Source organism: Tupaia chinensis, unplaced genomic scaffold (genome assembly GCF_000334495.1).
Source record: "Tupaia chinensis unplaced genomic scaffold, TupChi_1.0 Scaffold143599_1, whole genome shotgun sequence".
NCBI classification, from domain to species: domain Eukaryota; kingdom Metazoa; phylum Chordata; class Mammalia; order Scandentia; family Tupaiidae; genus Tupaia; species Tupaia belangeri.
This window is the reverse complement of record NW_006203445.1, coordinates 508,903-527,661: the sequence shown is the minus strand read 5'-3', so window position 1 is coordinate 527,661 and position 18,759 is coordinate 508,903. Positions and strand designations below refer to the sequence as shown.

The 18,759-nt window shown below is 46.0% G+C and overlaps 1 protein-coding gene and 1 pseudogene across 2 annotated transcripts in view; one reads left to right on the top strand and one right to left on the bottom strand.

Moving 5' to 3' along the window:
• Positions 1 to 14,484, bottom strand: part of RAD54L (RAD54 like) — a 40,973-nt gene extending 26,489 nt beyond the window's left edge. For both annotated transcript variants that reach the window (XM_014582427.2, XM_006164232.3), the window contains exons 1-4: positions 14,063 to 14,484; positions 13,879 to 13,961; positions 13,690 to 13,776; positions 11,294 to 11,413 (exon numbers count right to left, since the gene is read on the bottom strand). In XM_014582427.2, the coding sequence (XP_014437913.1) occupies positions 11,294 to 11,413; positions 13,690 to 13,776; positions 13,879 to 13,881 (210 nt within the window). In that variant the 5' untranslated portion in view covers positions 13,882 to 13,961; positions 14,063 to 14,484. The remainder of the gene's footprint in view (positions 1 to 11,293; positions 11,414 to 13,689; positions 13,777 to 13,878; positions 13,962 to 14,062) is intronic.
• Positions 4,991 to 5,800, top strand: LOC102497522 (NADH dehydrogenase [ubiquinone] 1 beta subcomplex subunit 5, mitochondrial-like; annotated as a pseudogene).
• Positions 14,485 to 18,759: the final 4,275 nt, after the last annotated feature.

Genomic DNA, 18,759 nt, shown 5'->3' with positions numbered 1-18,759 from the left:
GATACGCAAACTGAGGCTCAGAGTGAATAAGACACCTTCTCAAGTCCACGCCCATGACACACACAGGACTTTTCTGACTCTGGGACCCTTCCTTGTAACCAGGGTACAATGTGGCCTCCGACTTGACCTGTTCAGGTAGACCCATGTGGATCAGCCCAAAACCAGCAGCTCCCTGCCACGAAGGCACACAGAGAGAACAAATACAAGAGAGCAAGCCCATTGCCAAGAAAAACAAGTGTGACAAGGTTGACAGGAAGCAAATACACAGGTCCTAGAGAGCCAGCCTTGGCACGTCCACCAGCGCCTGCAGGAAGACTCTGCACCAGCACTTGAGTCTAGAATCAGAGCTACTGTATGGGCTAAGAGGGGGAGGGGAAACAGGAGTTCATTTTAAGCTAACTCTGACACAGCCCATGAAAGTTCTACTCCATACTCACCTGAGACCTTCAGGGAATTAGAATAGCCTGTGAACTTCAACAAAGCCAGAGCTAGAAACTGGGAGAGCAAAGAAAAAGCCAGAGTAGAGACCCTACAGATAATTTTGATGGGAATCCATTAGTGGTAAAGAGATCATGAAAAGAACTCCCTTCTAACAAAAAGGTAGTTTAATAAGAAAAAAGGCAAGACTATCTTGCCATGAAATTTTCACCTTTATACTCTAACCCATACACAGGTCACCATAAATTTATAGAAACTCAATGTACTCTAAATAAGAAACAATTGTGAATATTTTTTGTGGTTTATTGGAAGACAGAAGAGGAACGTGAAGGGCAATCCCACGTGGCCAACTGTGTAGTTCGAGTCTAGGATCCAGCAGCTTGAAAAATACACCAGTCACATGGACATGTATGCCCAAAATCCCAAGAGGAGAGTGGACTGCAACATGGTCATCCCCGCTGGAGGGTGCTCTCTTCCTCTCTCTCTCCCCCTGGTAAGCACAAATGTCCTTTAGTAAATTTAAAATGAGAGAAAAGGACTGTGGAGAAATGAACTTCATTTTCACACTAAATAACAAGGGCAAAGATGGAGAAAGGCCATTGCACCTGAATAAAATTTTTTATTAACAATTTAAAATTAGCATGATGAGCATGCCCTATGTCCTGATGGTTCAGGGAGCCAGATATATGGCCAACTGTGCAGTTCAAACCCAGGATCCGTGGCTTGGAAAACACACAGTGCACTTAGGTCCAAAATCCCAACAGAGTGGATAAATGGAAGAGAAAGGATTACAACATGACCACACCCCATTGGGAGGGTGCTTTCTCCCTGACTCTGGTAAGTGCCCTCTAGCAATTGAAAAAATTATCAGGACTGGGGCTACCAGATGGCATAGTGGTTGGGGTGCTGGATACTCTATGGTAAACTACAGTTCAAGTCCCAGACCAGGGGGCTTGAAGAGCCCATCCAAAATATCCCAAGATGAGAATGGAGGAAAGAGGACTGCCGAGTGGCCATCCCCCAGGGGGATGATTTCTCATATTCCCTCTCCTCTGTTTCTCACAAGCAAGCAAATGAGCACTGTAGCAAAACAAAATTTTTAAAAATATATGATTATCATAATTATCAACAGCAATGTTTATCATTATAAAAAGTGCTAAGGAAAAGCTACCCTTAAGTCAAATGGGAGGAAAATGGTATGGACTCTAATTTTCTTTCTAATTTGGCATCAATTCTAAAACTGAAATACTTTCAGGCCAGTTTGTGGCATGATGGTTAAGGTGACTGGCTCCCATATGGCTGAACGTGCAGTGTGGCCAGGCCCCACAGGGTGCTTTCTAGCCCCCAACTCCCATTTCTCTCCAGCAAGCACACATGCAAAATTAAAAATATTAATTTTTTAAAAACTCAAATACTTTTGATTACCAAGAAAGGAAGCAAGATTTGAGGCTCTAAGTAGCCAAGGATGCATGCTCCAAATTAAAAAAGCAAGAGAACCCTGGAGCCGCAGGTTCTAGGAAGAGCCATAAGCTTGTGTAACTGGTAAGGGAGAATGTGAGGACCTCCCGCTAAAAACATCTGAGGCCACAGGCAAGACCTGGGACCACCACCCTTGAAGGATCTAGTCTAGGAAATACTCCTCAGACTCTGTGGCAGAGGCAGGGGGAGGGCAGCCTCTCACTTTTTGTTCCTTTAGTTACTGATAATTCAGTCAGCCCTTTCCTTCTGAGGGAAGAGAGAAAATATCCCTCCTCCACACCAAGGCCAACTGCTCCCCATTTCCACAGGATTAACTATCACTTATGCCTGATCTCTCCTGCATCTCAGCCTCTCCCTTCTCTACCGGCTCTTTCTCACCAGCATTTAGAACATTCTTCACTTTCTCCTATCTTAAAAACAAAAATTCCTTTCATTCCTTATCTCCTCCCTTTGCCAGGAGAAACTTCTAAAAAGAACAGTCTGTCTCCCCTTCCTTACCCCCAGGCTTCTGAAATGATTCTGGCCAAGGTCACCAGTGGGCTACATAACCCTAATTCCAACAGCTATGTTTCTCTCCTTATCTTACTAGACAAAGATGGCCACTCTTCTCCAATACTTTCTGCCCTTGACCTACGACTCCCTTCTCCCACTACTCTGCCTCTCTGGGATCGCATGCTTAGTAACCAGAAGGGCTCTTCTTTCTCTGCCTAACCCCTTTGAAAGTCAGCACCTGTAGGGCTCAGACCTCAGCTCTTCAGACTGCACACTCACCCTGGCACTCTGACATACTCCCCAGGTGTCAAGTCTCTACACCCACATTTGCAACTGCCTCAAACCTTAGATCCTACAGGCACTGTAAACTCATTACTTTAAGTTTATTTAATTATTTTCTCCTTACCTGAGAGACATAGACAGTATCCCCAAAAGGGTCTTCATGTCACAAGCCACTCTCAGATTATGGACACATTAGTGTCTAGGGTTCCAAAGAAGCTCTCTGGACATGAACCCAGAACATTCCCATATGGGTCAACCTTGCAGAACATCATGTTTAACCACTGAGCCACCATCCAGCCTCCAAATTCTTTTTTGTTTTTGAAGAGGTTTTTTTTTTTTTTGCTATAGGGAGCATGCGCTCTCCAGAAAGACAGAGAGATAGAAAGTGAGAAATCACGCCCAGGGGGGATGGTCTTGCCACAATCCGTTCTCCTCCATTCTCCTCTCGGGATGTTGGGCACACACGCACTCATGCCTGGTGTGAGTTTAAGCTGCCGGGTCCAGGACTCAAACCACGTCAACCACATGGGAGTCCAGCAACACAGCCATTACGCCAACTGCTAGTCCCCAGCCCTCAAATTCTTCATGTCTAAAGCTAAAGCCCTCATCTCCAAGGCTACACTACTTCTGTGGGCCTATGCTCTTTTGCCTTGTAGACCTTCCTCCAAACAATTGGGGACCAGCAGTTGGTATAATGGCTATGTCGCTGGACTCCCATGTAGTCGACCACGGTTCAAGTCCCAGACCTGGTGGCTTAAACTCACACCAGATGCGTGTGAGTGTGTGTCCAAGATCCTGAGAGGAGAATGGAAATGGGATTGCAGTATGGCCATTCCCCCTGGGGGGTGATTTCTCACTTTCTGTCTCTTTCTAGCAAGCGCACATGCCCTATAGCAAAAACCTCTCCAACAACAACAAAAAAATAGTATTGGAAAGACAGCCCTGGTGGCCCAGTTGGTAATACACTTAAATGCAGTGCTGGAAACCATATGGCTGACCACTGGTTAGGGACCCTGGCCTGACCAACATAAAATAGGTCAGATGCACATGTGCATGCCCTAGACACTGAGGAGCCAAGCCAGAGGGCTGGGCTGAGGGTCTGCAGTGTGAATCTGTTTGGGCTGCTTTTCTCCCCCCCCTCCCCCCCTTTTCTTTTTTTTTTTTTTTTTTTTTTTTTTTGCTAAAGGGTACATGTGCTCACTTGAGAGACCGTGGGAAAGGAGAACACACTCCCCACAGAAAATAATCGAACATGCATATTCACCCGGTATGTTTCTCAAGCCACCAGGTCCAGGACTGGAATTGTGCAGTTGGTCACGTGGGATCCAGCTGCCTTAACTACCAAGCCATGGAGGCATGCCTCTCTTTCTCACTCACATGCGGATACACTTGTGATATATACACACACTCTCTATGATGAGTAAAATAAACAAACATGAGAAAAAGAGAAATACTGGGGCTGGGTAGTGGCAGTGTTAAAACAGCTCTGTAAGCCCGACTCGCATGGGTTCATATGCTTTCTGAATATGCCTAGCATGTGCATGCCTAGCATATGATCACCCTCCGGGGCATCAGCTGCAGCATAAAGATCTTTTCAGGGGTGTTATCTTGCTGACTTCATGGAATAAAACTTTAATGTTTGAAAAAATTGTATTCTGCAGCCAGCAGGTGGCATGGTGGTTGAGGGTGCTGGACTCTCACGTGGCGGACCACAGTTTGAACCCCGAACCTGGCAGCTTGCTTTCTCACTCTCCCCCCACTCTGCACTCTGTCTGCTCTGGTCAAATTAAAATAAGTAAATAAATAAAGTTAAATAAAATAATTATTTTAAAAATTTGTATTCTGACTACATTGGTATAAAAGCAAATATAATCCAGGATGGACTCATTACTGTGTATTTTCTTTTTCTTCTGATTTTGAAAGGAATTAAAGGTAACTATCACTCTATAACTCCAGTCTCTAGCTCATCAAGCTCAGGTCAAAAGAGAATAGGGATCAGTAAGAGGGTCTCTATCCCATGGCTTGTACAAAGGAAACTATATGTAAATCCACTGATGGAAAAGCACCCAGGAAGCACTGGAAGGGTGAAGAAACCTCATCATTACAGGTCTGGTACTATGGCACTCCCAGGAATCAAACATTGGTCCTTCCAGTAACTGGTATGAGAAATTGCTCAGGACTTCAAAACAGATCTGCACCCCTAGCACATAGCTATTTCTGCTTTGTGGGGGGCAAGTGAGGCCCATCTAGTTGACCTCTTTGACGATATCAACCAAGTGCTATCCATGCCAAACACAAAATGATTATGCCAGAAGATATAGTAGCACACTGCATAGGTACTACTGAATATGGATCAAAGTACTGGACACAGATCGGAGTTGTGGTCGTGGCGGCCATGAGTTTATTGCAGCGGGCTTCAGTCACTGCAGTGGCAGCCCTCTCTGGCTGCCGGCCTGGAACGCGACTCGGATTTGGGGGCTTTCTGACTTGTGGCTTTCTGAAGATTGTCACTCCTATTCAACACAGTGGAGACCATGGGAGGAGACTGTTAATCATCAAACCTTCTGGAATCTATGACAGACGTTTTTTGCATTTAGTGAAATTCTGCATTTCGTTGACTGGGATTCCAGTAGCAATTGGCATAGCTCTAGTGAATGTATTCATTGGTGAAGCTGAATTAGCAGAAATTAAACAAGACTATCCCAGATCATTTGGGATATTACAAGTATCCTATAACAAGACAGACTGCCTGTACTTTCTTTGGTGGTTCTGAAAAGAATTATGAAAGAACAATGACTATCATTCAGATAGAAGCCAAAAAGGCTGATTTAGAAGCTAGAAGTTCGAGACCGGCAGGTGGCATAGTTAAGCACGCTGGATTCCCACATGGTTGACCAGTTTGAATTCCGGACCTGGAGGCTTGTTTTCTCATTTTCTCTCTCTTGTCAAATTAAAATAAATAAATAAATAATTCCTCAAAAAAAAGCAGCAGCAGCAGCTAGAAGTTCAAAGATTAACACATGGGAGAGGAGATGGGCCTTGGTATCAATATCCAACTATTTGTAAAGCGCTCGTGGACCATTCTCTAAAAGCAGTTCCCGACAGCTAATCATTTATTGCTCCAAATGCAAAGAATATCCTGCTTAGTGGAAAATAAATGAATATATTCTGTCTGTATTTTTGCTGTAATGAATAAGAGCTTCTTCACACCCCCCCCCAAAATATCTATTATTGGGGACAGCAGATGGCATAACAACTAGCTCGCTGGACTCCCACAGAGCCAACTACAGTTTGATTCCCGGAATCAGCAGCTTAAAATTCACACTGGGTGCATGTATATGCACACCCAAAATCATGAGAGAATGGAAAAGAAGGGACTGCAGCATGGCCATCCCCTCTGGGGGTTGATTTCTCAATTTCTATGTTTTTGTCTGTCTGTCTCTCTGGTGAGTGCACATGCCCTATTGCAAAAATCTCTTCAAAAAAAAGAATAAGTAGATGGTGTAGCAGTTACACTGCTGAATTCCCACATGCCCAACTGAGGTTCAAGTCCTGGACCCAGTGGCTTGAAAACCACATTGGGCATGTATGCATGCATGCCCAAGATGCCAGGAGAAGGGTCTGTGGCATGGTCATTCCCCTTGGGGGGGTGATTCCTCACTTCTCTCCATCCGTCTCTGGTGAACACACATGCCCTAAGGCAAAATAAAGCTTGGGGGGGGGGAATCTACTATGGGGTGAGCAGGTGACATGGTGGTTAAGGCGCTGGATCCCATGTAGCTTTGTGGCTCAAGTCTCGGACCCAGTGGCCACATGCACATGTGTGCCCCAAGATTCTGCAAGAAGAATGGAGAAAAGATTATGGCATGGCCATATGTGCTGGGGAGTAATTTCTCTGTGTCTCTCTGGCTAGCACACATGCCCTACAGCAAAAAAAGAACGAACCTACTATCATTGGACACATTTTATTCTTCAAAAAGAAAACTTTTCTTCTTTCTGTTATTGCTAATTCTAAATGTCAGATTTTTTTCTCCATGAATCATAAAGTACCTAAGTATTATGACTGTGAGTAGAAAAAATAAAGAACAAAAATCAAGTATTATTAGTTTTTCCATTTTCATTTATGTGTGAATTTTTAATATAAATGTAGGAATATAGAGCACTGATGCAAGTCAAAATGCTTCAGTGAACAAGCTGCAGAAGTTCAACTTATAACATAATTATGAATAAATCTGTTAAATTCTTCTGGAGGGACCAGCAGATGGCGTAATGGTTATGTCACTAGACTCCTACACAGTCAACCACTATTTGAGTCCTGGACCTGGAAGCTAAAACTCACACCAGGAGCATGTGCATGCATGCCCAAAACCGGAGAGAAAAATGAAGGGGAAGGGATTGCGGCTTGGCCAACTCCCTTCGGGGATGATTTCTCACTTTCTGTCTCTCTGTTGCTATCTCTTTGCTGAGTATATGCATCCTATAGCAAAAACCTCTCTCAAAAAAAAAAAAAAAAAAATCTTCTGTATAATGCCATCATTTAGATTTTTTAAAAAATGAATAAATTTTGGGCCAGCACCATGGCCTGGTGGTTAAGGAAGTCATATTCCACACAGCTGACCATGCATTTAGAATCCTGGACCTGGTGGCTTGAAAAACACACTAGGCATGGTCAGCAAGTAGTGTGGTGGTTAAGGTGCTGGAATCCCATGTGGTGGACCATGGCTCAAGTCCTGGACCCAGTGGCTTGAAAACCATGCAAAACACATATGCAAGCATGCCCAAAACCCAGAGAGGACGATGGAGGAAAATGAGCATCCCCCCGCCCCGGGGTTCTCATGTTCCTTTTCTGACTCTCTTTCTCTAGTGAGGGCACAAGCCCTAAGGTAAAAACATAAAGAAAAGAAAAATACACTGAGTATATGTGCATGTGCATGTGCATGCATACTCCAAATTCCGAAAGAAAGAGATAGAGAAGGGGCTGTTGCATGACCATTCCACATGCGGGGTGCTTTCTCCATTCCCTGTCTTCCGTCTCTTCCTAGGGACTGTACATGCCCTCTGGCAAAAAAAAAAAAAGCCAATTTTGTGTCTACCCTATGGCTTCATGGTTAAGGAAGCTGGATCCCACATGGCCAACCACATGATTTGAATCCTGTCTCCTGGGGGCTTAACACAGGGCAGGGACTAGCAGATGGTGTAGTAGTTTCATCACTGGATTCCCACATGGCTGACCACAGTTTGAGTTCCAGACACAGTAGCTTGAAAATCTCACGAGGCGTGTGTGCGTTTGTGCTCAAGATCCCAGAAGGAGAATGGAGGAGAAAGGACTGCAGCATGGCCATACCCCCGGGGGGTGATTTCTTACTTTCCTTCTCACTGTGTCTTCTGCCTCTCTCTCCTGCAAGCACATGTGCTCTAAGAAAAAAACTTCTTGGGTTAGCATAATGGCTATGTCGTTGGACTCCCAATGTAGTCGACTGCAGTTCGCGTCCCGGACCCGGTGGCTTAAAACTCACATCAGGCGCGTGTGGGTGTGTGCCCAAGGTCCTGAGAGGAGAACGGAGGAGAGGGGATTGCGGCATGGCCACCCCCCTGGGTGGTAATTTCTCACTTTCTGTCTATCTCTCTCTGTCTGGCGAGCGCACATGCCCTATAACAAAAACCTCTCCAAAAAAAAAAAGAAAAAAACTTCTTAAAAAAAAAAAAAAGAAAGAAAGAAAGAAAAGCACAGGGTATGTGTGCCCAAAATCCCAAAAGGAAGAGATGGTGACTGCACACACCTCTGACAATTAAAAAAAAAAAAAAAAAAGTGCATTAAAACATAAGTTTTTATTGGTAGCAACCAAATGATGTTTGTAACATTTTTACCATACACTAGAATCTACCCATTCACTATACTTTTCTGAGTTGCCCTACATGCAAGTACATGTTTTTAAAATTGTCTTTTTCTGTAAGTTTGCTATTAAAATACATTAAACTGGCCCAGACATAGTTATGGGCAGTAGGGGCATTGCTGCACAGGCTGGAGATCATAGGGAAGGCTCCAACTTCACATCACAGACCTGCCTGAACCAGCCAGGTGTGCCATGATCCTGGCTGGCAGTAGGGCTGGGGGTGGATCACGACATGAAGATCCTGTTGAAAGTAACTATCACTCTCTCCACTTCTTTCCCTCCCTCTTGCTCATGAAGGGAATAAACTTAAAAAAATATTTATTGGGTCATCAGAGAAGTCATGACACATTTTTGCATAGAAAAAAATACATCATGAGTTTCTTGATGACCTAATACATTAAGCTAATAGCCCAGCCATGGTGGATGGGTCAAGTGGGGGGATACCACTATGTGACAGCTGAGCTCACATGAGGGCCTCAGACTCAGTTCCTGGCCCAAGCTAAATAGGTAGGATGAGTGGTCTGTGTCTGCAGTGTTAGCTGACTGGGAGGCTGGGGCAAGAAGGATCACAATGTGGCAAGGCCCTATAAAAATACCTATCCCCCTCCCCCTCCTATGCACACACACACACACATGCACACACATATTTGCACTCTCACACACATTTAATAGAAAGCACATTAAATTATTTTTAAAGGGGGATTAAACATTCTGTGGGCCTCTAAAAGGATCATGGGCCCGAGGACAGGTAGTGCCTGCTCATCTCCCTCCCACCGCAGGCTTCCTTTGGGCCCTTCTTAGTAAACGGCACCACCATCCACCTTCTCCCCCACATGTAATCAAACTGATGTCTTTTTTTTTTTTTTTTAATTCATGAGCGAGTGTGTACACACACGAGAAAGCAAGCATGAGATAGGCCCCCTCAACAGGCTCTCAGCACCGTGTGCTCCTCTACCCTCAGCTCTCCAGCCAGGATCTTGGTCATGTGCATTCAGTATGTTTCAGGTCAACTCAGGACCTGAACCTGTGGCCTGTCACACGACTCCCAGCACTGCAGTTCAGTATGCTACTGCCTGCACCACCAAGGCTGGGCCCATTTTTTAAAACTTTATTTCTTCCATGAGTGAGACAGACAGAAAGACAGAGAGAGAGGCATCCCCAAGAGGATCCTGACACCACAATCCATTCTAGTCTCGCCAGCCCCAGATCATGAGTATGCATTGCTTGGCATACTCAGTGAGGTCTCTGGACAAACCTCGAACCTTCCCACGTAGGTCAGCCTCACTTTATGTCATGTTTTACCACTGTGCCACCATCCTGCCACTCCACTTATAAGTCTTAAGTACCCATCTCCCAACACCTGAGACCCATCCACAGTTCTCTCTTGCTTAGCCACCTGCAATAGCTTTCTCACTAGTTTCCTTACCGCCACTCTCTCCCCTTCCAATGGATTCTCTGTCATGCTGGGTCTCCTACTCCTACTTCAGACACCTGAAAAAACTCCTCAGTGGCTTAAAATAAAATCCAGACCCTCGTGGCCTAGCTTACAAAGGCCTCCCACCGCTGCTTCCGCACAGCTCTCCAGCTCTTCTCCCACCATCACCTCCTAACTCCCTGCACTCCCAGTGATCCAGCTAAACTAGGCCCTGTTCAGGACCTGCCTCACTCTCTCACTGTCAGGGTTTCGCACAGGCTGCTCCCTCTCTCTAGACTATCTCCCACTCCCTTCACCTGGCTAGCTCCTCATATCCTTCAGGACTGCCCTTAAGTGGTATGTTCCTCCGATTTGGAGACCAATCCTTAGGCCCCCAATTTGTACAACCACCACAACGGCATTTATGACATGTAGTTACAAGGGACAACTTGAATAAATCTGAGTGAAGACAGAAGACTATACACCATTTTTTAAGCTATTTAAAAAGAAAAATCAAACAATGCACTATTTAGGGAATTCTATACACATGATAAAACTATCACAAAATGGAATGGAGAGGGGACCAGCAGTTAGTGTAATAGCTATGTCGCTAAACTCCCATGTAGTCGACCGCGGTTTGAGTCCTGAACCTGGTGGCTTAAACTCATGCCGGACACATTGCATGCATGGCCGTGATCCCAAGAAGAAAATGGAGGAGAAGGGATTGCGACGTGGCCATCCCCTGGAGGGTGATTTCTTGCTTTCTGTCTCTCTCTCTCTCTTTGGCGAGTGCACGTGCCCTAAGGAAAAAAAAAAAGTTAAGCGCTCTTTAAAAAAAACCCCTAAAAAAAAAAAAAAAAAAATGGGAATGGAAAAAGGGATTATGGCTTCCATAATGTTCTAGTCCTGTGTGCTAGATTCGCAGGCATTTATTTTGTGTTTACAAACCTTACAAGTTATGTATACTCTTTTGTATTTATCAAATGTAATCTAATCTGGTATTCCTTTCAGCCACAGGCAGAGTCAAAGACCAAGCTGGCATAGCTGGCATGAAGATTCTGGTTCCAATGCCTGACCAAGGCTTCCCTCTCCTCTACCCTCATTTCCTCAGGAATCTGAGCCACTTGCAATCTGGTGGCCACGTGGCTATCAACAAGGGAGGACTCCAAGTCAGGCACTTATCTGTAAGCAGGCCACAACAGCTACAGGCAGGCCCAGAGCCTCCACCAATGTGTCTGCTGGCCACTCTGTGAACCAATGAGGGAGTCTAGAGGCAGGCTGTGGTCTGACTTACATGCTGACTGCTGTCTAGACAGGGTGGTCGATTGGTTAGCTGAGTCAAAGGTTTCCGAAAAGGAGACAGGAAACATTCCTGGATCTGGGTCTCACTTCTGGATTTCCGTTTCTTAGGAGTCTGGAAAGAGAATTGAGGAAGTTAAAGTCTGGAAGACCACAGAGATCTTTTAAAGTGCCTATTAGGGGTCAAGCAGGGGTGCAACTAGACCCATCTGGGAAAGGTCCTGGTTTTGCATGCTGGGACCTCCCTGAAAACGCCAGGCATGCATGTGCTCATGATTTCACTGGCTGAGACTGGGGTGGATTATAGAGTAAAGACCCTATTGGGAGTACTGGGTCTGTCTTCCTGGCCCTTTTTCTCAGAGATATATAAATGAAGTCCTTATTAAGTGCCAGGTACTGTACTAAACTCTTCATATGTATTGTCGTATATCACCTTCATAGCAACCCTAGAGGCTTATTATTGTCTTTTTTTAAAGAAGTATTTAATTTTTTTTATTATTATTATAATTTGCTATAGGGCACGTGCACTCACCAGAGAGAGAGAAAGAGCAAAGAAAGGCTGCAAGTTCTGGGACTTGAACCCTGGTCAATCACATGGGAGTCCAGTGCCTCAACTACCATGCCACCTGCTGGCCCCTATTACTGTCTTATTTAATAGGTGAGAAAAGTGGAGCTTCACGTGGTTAAATAACTTGTCTACACTGATTGGGAGCAATGGAAGAGGTAAATTAAGTGGGCCTGTGAAGAGGAAGTCCACCAGCAGCATGGCATCATGGTGGCCCAAATCTTCACTTCAAAAGCTCCAAGAATGACAGAGCAACCAAATGCTTCCTTCTCTTAGTTTCCAGGGAGAGATAAGATCACAACTTCTCCCAACTCCCAGGTCACTCAGGCCCCTCCCAACTCAGCCTACCCCATAATCTATCCCACTGGCACCAAAAGCATTTTCAGGGGCAACCAGCAATAGACAGCACCATTCATAACCCAGCTGCAGAGAATGCTGCCCCAAGGTCCCCACAGGACCCATGTAAGTAGCAAAGGGCAACCCATGTGCCTCCCTCACAGGTTAGGAGCCTCCTGCACATGTAGTGCAGCTACAGAGCAAGTCCCACCAAGCCATCAGGTGGAATCCACTTGTACCAGCTGGCCAAGGTATTTAAAACACCAGAAGATACACCTGAAATAAACACTAGCCCCCCCCCCCCCACACCCACCACCCCACACACACACACACATGCCTTTACTCACATTGCTACCCTTGCTGAAAAGTGCCCTCTAGGGGCCAGCAGGTGGTGTGGAGGTTAGGGTGCTGGATTACACATGGACAGCTGTGCAGTTTTGAGTCCCAGACCCAGCAGCTTGAAAATCACAAAGGGGGGTAAGGAGGTCAACAGGTGGCATGGTAGTTAGAGGCACTGGAATCTCACATAGCCAACAGCGGTTCGAGTCCCAAACCTGGTGGCTTGATTTTTCGCTTTCCCTCTCTCTCTCTCTCTCTCTCTCTCTCTGATCAAACTGGAAAATAGTAATAATGAATAAAGTTAAATAAGTCTTAAATAAAACCACGAAGGGTGTGTGTGTGTGCATCCCCAAAATCCCAAGAGGAGACTGAAGGAGGGGGTAAGTGCTGTGTGGTCATCCCTCCTGTGGGGTGGCTTCTCACTTTCTCTCCCTGTCTCTGGAGTGCACACGAGCCCTATAGCAAGAGCTAGGAAAGAAAAAAATAAGTGCCTTCTAGTCCTCTTCCAAAACTCTAATGCACAAGCCCTTGCTTTTGAACTTTCTCTCTAAAGTATATGTTGCATTGTCCTATCTATTTTGGTTGACACAGATCCTGCCCACAGCCAGCCCAAGTAAGCCCCCAGGGCAGGAAGTACATTGCAGAATCCAGTCAAAATAGAACATACTATTGTTTACATAGTAAACAACATACTAAGCTTGTCTGAGAAGGGACTAGACCACCCCCAGTCAGATCTAGCCCCAAAGAAGCTCAAGACTCTAAGTAGGCTCAGAACACTGCCGTTCTACAACTGACACTGGACAGGGGACAAACGGCAAAAGAGCAGGCCACTTAACTGCTGTGGCAGAGCCTCTTTTTTCCCAAAAGAGTCAAAGGACCCAACCCAACCTGCTTTTCTGCTTTGAAATACCCTTCCCACCAAAAACAAAACAAAAAAGCAAAAACTAAGGCTAAATTAGCTTCTAGTAACTTCCCTTGAGCACAAGGATTATATTAATCTTGTTCAATGCCTGGCACACAGTAAGCACTCATTTAAAGCTTAACAAACACATGAAAGAGACTTTTGGAGGTGACTCCAGGAACCAACTCCAGGCTTCCTTTCTGCCCAAAAGGCCCTGCATCCCACCGTCTCTATCCCCTTGAGAACTCACCACTGCCCCAGGCTGCCAGTCTTCATCATCAGAGCAGCTGCCTCCCGGTTTTCTCTTAGCCAGCTGGCTGGGAGCTAAGCTCCTCCTCTGTAAGGGAGAAAGGAAATGACCACCTGCAAGGAATCTGCAACCTGGGCCATTAAACCCAGCCACAGGGCGGCTCCCAGTCTCCTGTAGGTCCACACTTACCATCCTGGGCTCAGGAACCTAAAATGTCAAGTACCCATCAGCCAGAGGTCAAAGGGAGTACCCAGCAGTTGAGAATGCAGGACCTGAAGAGGGAGGGGGTTGCTCTATTATTGAGGGGATAGGAAATTAAGCAGGGAGACTGTGTGGAGAGGATCCTGCCAGGAACTGGGGTGTGGGCCCAAACCTGAGTGGGTCGCCCGCTAGCCGAGGCGCTCGGGAGACTCGGTAGAAGACGAAGCGTCCATGCAGAGATGAGGTGGAAGTCTGGGATGGGGACAGGAGGTAGGGGGAATCCAAGACCGAAAGGAGACGTGATAAAGGTCGGAGTCGGAGTGAAGGAGTGAGTTGCGGGAGACAGGGGTGAACACAGGCCAGGACAGAGAAGATGGGGGTAAGTAAAGTCCGAACCCCGAGAAGAGAGATTTCCCGGGGCTGGCGTGCGGATGCCACGCCCGGACTGCACGAGGCCGAGCAGGGACCCAGGATGGCCCAGTGAAAGACCCGAGATGGGCGGGGAACTCCAGGAGTGGCCGAAGAGAGCGGCAGAGAAGGACTCAGGGCCGAGGGGTCCCCGTCACCTTCCCCTTCCCAAAGCGCGCGTTAACAGCCGCCTGGCTCCCGACCCGCCAGGCCGGGTCAATCGAACCTCCCGCCGCGCGGCAGTCCCATCGCCCATTGGCTGCGTTCGAGGAGTTCGGCGCTCGCGCCTCAGGAAAGGGGCGGGCCCAGCGCGGCGGACTCGCAGCGGGTCGGGCTCTGCGGCGGGAGAGGCTGAGCCAACGCTAGGAGGTGGGGATTAAGCGCAAGATCCGGGATTGGTGGCCGGAGCAGCTGGGGTACGCTGTCGCCGAGTGCTCCTAGTGGGTTCCGGTCCTTCCAAGATGTCCCAGGCACCTGAGCAGGCCCCGCGGGGACCGAAGGGATGGCTTGCAGCGGTCTAGGCCTTGCCTATCTGTAGACGGATGGGGATTATGAAAAGCGGCGTATTTCTGCGAGTTGGGGTCGGGTGATAGAGCCGATCGCACCATCTCAGGCCCGGTTACGGAATGGAGGTCCGGGGTTCGAGTTAGGACTCTCACACCTAGGGTCGGGGAACGCATGCAGCCGGACTCGCACGTGGTGGGCTTGGGCTGTGAGACACCCCGGGGAAGGTGGCTTTCTCCGTCTGGGTGCATTCCGTTCCTGAATCAAACCATGTTGGGGAAAGCATGATTTTTTGGAGGGAGGGGTGTCAGACTTCATTACTCAATCTCTAAACACAACATTTCTTCATGTCAAAAATAGCATTTTTTTGAGATATTTTTACTATAAGGTGTGTGCACTCACTGGAGAGAGACAAAAAGCAAGAAATCACACACACACACACACCCCAGGAGGTATGGCCACACCGCAATCCCTTCTCTATTCTCTTCTCAGGATCCTGGGCACGCTGGCACGCATGCCACCTCCACTGCGTATGGGACTGGAACCGCTGTCGACTACATAGGAGTCCAGTGGCACAACCATTACTACATAGGAGTCCAGTGGCACAACCATTACTCCACTTGCTGGTACCTAAAAATAGCATTTTTCGTTGTTTCTGCCATATGGTACCTGTGCTCTCCAGAGAGAGAGAGACAGAGAGGGAAAGCGAGAAATCATCCTTCATCTCCATTCTCCAAGAGGTTTTGAGCACCCAGGAACACACACCCACTTTATTTTTTTAATTATTTTTCATTTATTTATCATTATTGTTATTATTATTTTAACTTGCTATAAGGCACATACACTTGCCAGAGAAATAGAGAAAGTGAGAAAGCAAGCCACCAGGTCTGGGACTTGAACTTCAATTGGCCATGTGGGAATCCATTGCTTCAACCACCACCCACCTGATTTATAAACTGCTGGCATCTCAGACTTGAACATCAGTCAGCCACGTGGAAGTCTAGTGCCACACCATTTACTGGCCCTATTTTGCCTTTCTTTGAGCTCATAATTTTCTGTGAGTCCCAGGTACAAAATGTATACATTAGGGATCAGCAGTTGGCTTAATGGCTATGTCACTGGACTCCCATGTAGTTGACAGCAGTCCAAGTCCCAGACCCAGTGGCTTAAACTCACACCGGGCGCATGTGCATGTGTGCCCAAGATCCTGAGAGGAGATCCCGAGAGGAGAACGGAGGAGAAGGGATTACAGCGTGGCCATCCCCCCTGGGGGGAGATTTCTCGCTTTCTGTCTCTCTGTCTCTGTCTTTCTGGTGAGTGCATGTGCCCTATAGCAAAAACCTCTCCAAAAAAAACTGTATACATTAAAATGAATATGTATACCTTTTTTCGACTTATCTGTCTATTGGTCAGTGATTTTCCAGTAAAGTAAGGTGAATTCCTTCATCTCTATAGCTTCCATAGAAATGCTTCCTGTTGGAGTCTGGCTTTTCCCCAAGAATACTGTACGAATTTCCATAACTAGTAACTTCCAGCATTCCTAGGGTCTGTGTAGATGGACCTGAAACTTACCCGAAGATTCATGGTAAATCTGCCTCTGATACTGCAGATGTGGAGGGCAATCATTTTTTTAAAAGGTTTTTGTCTTGGGACCAGCAGTTGGCATAATGGATATGTCACTGGACTCCCAAGTAGTCAACTGCGTTTTAAGTCCCAGATCTGGTGGCTTAAACTCACGCCAGGCGTTTGTGCATGCATGCCCAAGACCCCGAGAAGAGCATGGAGGAGAAGGGATTGTGGTGTGGCCATCTGCCCTGAGGGATGATTTCTCGCTTTCTGTCTCTCTGTCTGTCTTTCTGGTGAGCGCACATGCCCTACAGCAAAAACCTTTCCAAAAAAAAAAAAAAGTTTTTGTCTTAGGGTGTATGTATTCACTGGGTAGAAAGACAGACACATTGAGAGGGAAAGTGAGAAATCACCCCCAAGAGTGGATGGCCATGGCCTAATCCCTTCTCCAATCTCCTGGGACTTTAGGCACGCATGTACATGCACCCAGTATAAATTTCAAGCTACTGGGTCTAGGACTTGAACCATGGTTGGCCATATGGGAGTCCAGCACTCCCATTCCACTCCACCACCAATTATGGCATGGCATTCCGGGGTGGGGAGGGGAGATGGCCATTCCATTCTACTCTGAGGACTTTGGGTACACATACCAGGTATATTTTTCAAGCCATTGGGCCTGGGTCTTGAACCGTGCATTCAGCCATGTGGGAATCCAGCATCCCAACCACCACCCCACCTGCTGGCCTGGCAAACCATGTTCTTAAAATCACCAAATATAAGGACTTATTTAAAAGAAAAAAGACCCATTTGCTTGATTGCAGTAGGAGATACATACATATGCTATGAAATTGAAAAGGAACAAAAGAGTTCCTATGGAAAAGTATGTTTATTGGACCAGACAATGGGACAATGACAATGCTCTGCAAAGCCAACTCATAGGAGAAGGTTCTGGGTTCTCATTGGGAGATCTCCCTGAATGCACTGGACATGCTATGCCCATGAACTGGGGCTGGCTAAAACTGGAGGTAGATTATAGTATGAAGGCCCAGTTGGGGTGCCTCCCCTCTCAAGAAAGAAACTTTAAAAAGTGGGGACCAGCAGGTGGCATAGTGATTAAGGCACTGGACTTTCACATGGCTGACCACAGTTTGAGTCCCAGGCCCGGCAGCTTGAAACTCATACCAGGCACATGTGTGCACATGTCCAAAATTCCATGAGGAGAAGAGATTGAGGTGTGGCCATCCCTTTTGGGGGTGATTTTTTATTTCCCTCTCACTGTCTCTGGGGTGTGCACATGCCCTATGCCTTAGCCATCAAGGTCACCTCCCCAGAAGCAACTAATGTTACTAGTTTCCTGTGTACTTTTTCCTGTGTACTTATCAGAAATAGTGCTAAGCAAATAGTATGTTTTGTTGCCTTTTTTGTTAATGGTAACATACTAGAAATTCTGTTGTACAGGTTCCTCTGTACATTTCTTATGTTTTATATATTGTTTGATACATAGTTAAATCACATAGATAAACTGCAACTTAATCCATCCATTTATGGACATGCAAATTGTTTCTAGTGTTTTGATATTACAAACAGTGATACCCCAAGTATGTGAAAGAATATATAATCTAGTACATATACATGTATATATGCTTTTTTCCCTCCAAAGAACTTTTTTATAAGAGAGATTTTTGCTATAGGGCACATGTGCTTGCCAAAGAGACAGAGAGAGAAAGACAGAGAGACAGAAAGCGAGAAATCATCCCCCAGGGGGGATGGTCACACTACAATCCATTATTCTCCTGGGATTTTTGGGCACACACACACACACACACATGCCTGGTGTGAGTTTCAAGCCACCAGGTCTGGGATTCGAACCACTGTCGGCCATATGGGAGTCCAGTGATGTAACCGTTATGCCATCAGTTGGTCTCAACGAACTTCATTTTTGTTAGTGTGACTACCTATTTCAACTTAAATTGAACACTAGTAGGAATCCTGATAAATGTAGAATGGCAGGCAGCTACAAAATTTGATATGACTTTCTACTTATGTTTCATATTTTCTGAATATGTGACTGATAAGAGTATAGAATCAAATACCGAAAGCAAAGGCAGCAGTGTATATGTGTCATATATCCTACACCTTTTGAAATATTAAAAAATATTAGCTCATTTCAAAAGAAAAGCTTAGACAATTTTGCCAATGTATTTTTTAAAAAAGTTTAAACCAGCAAGTATAGAGTTGATGCAACTAACTATCACAACTAACCTGTAAGTCTTACATTCTTATGACATGTAGTTATTATTTAAGTACCAAGGGGGAAAAAACCTGGGTTATAAGCCATCTCAGTATGCTTTTCCAAGCTAGAGGACTATTTTATTTAGCTTTATTTATTCA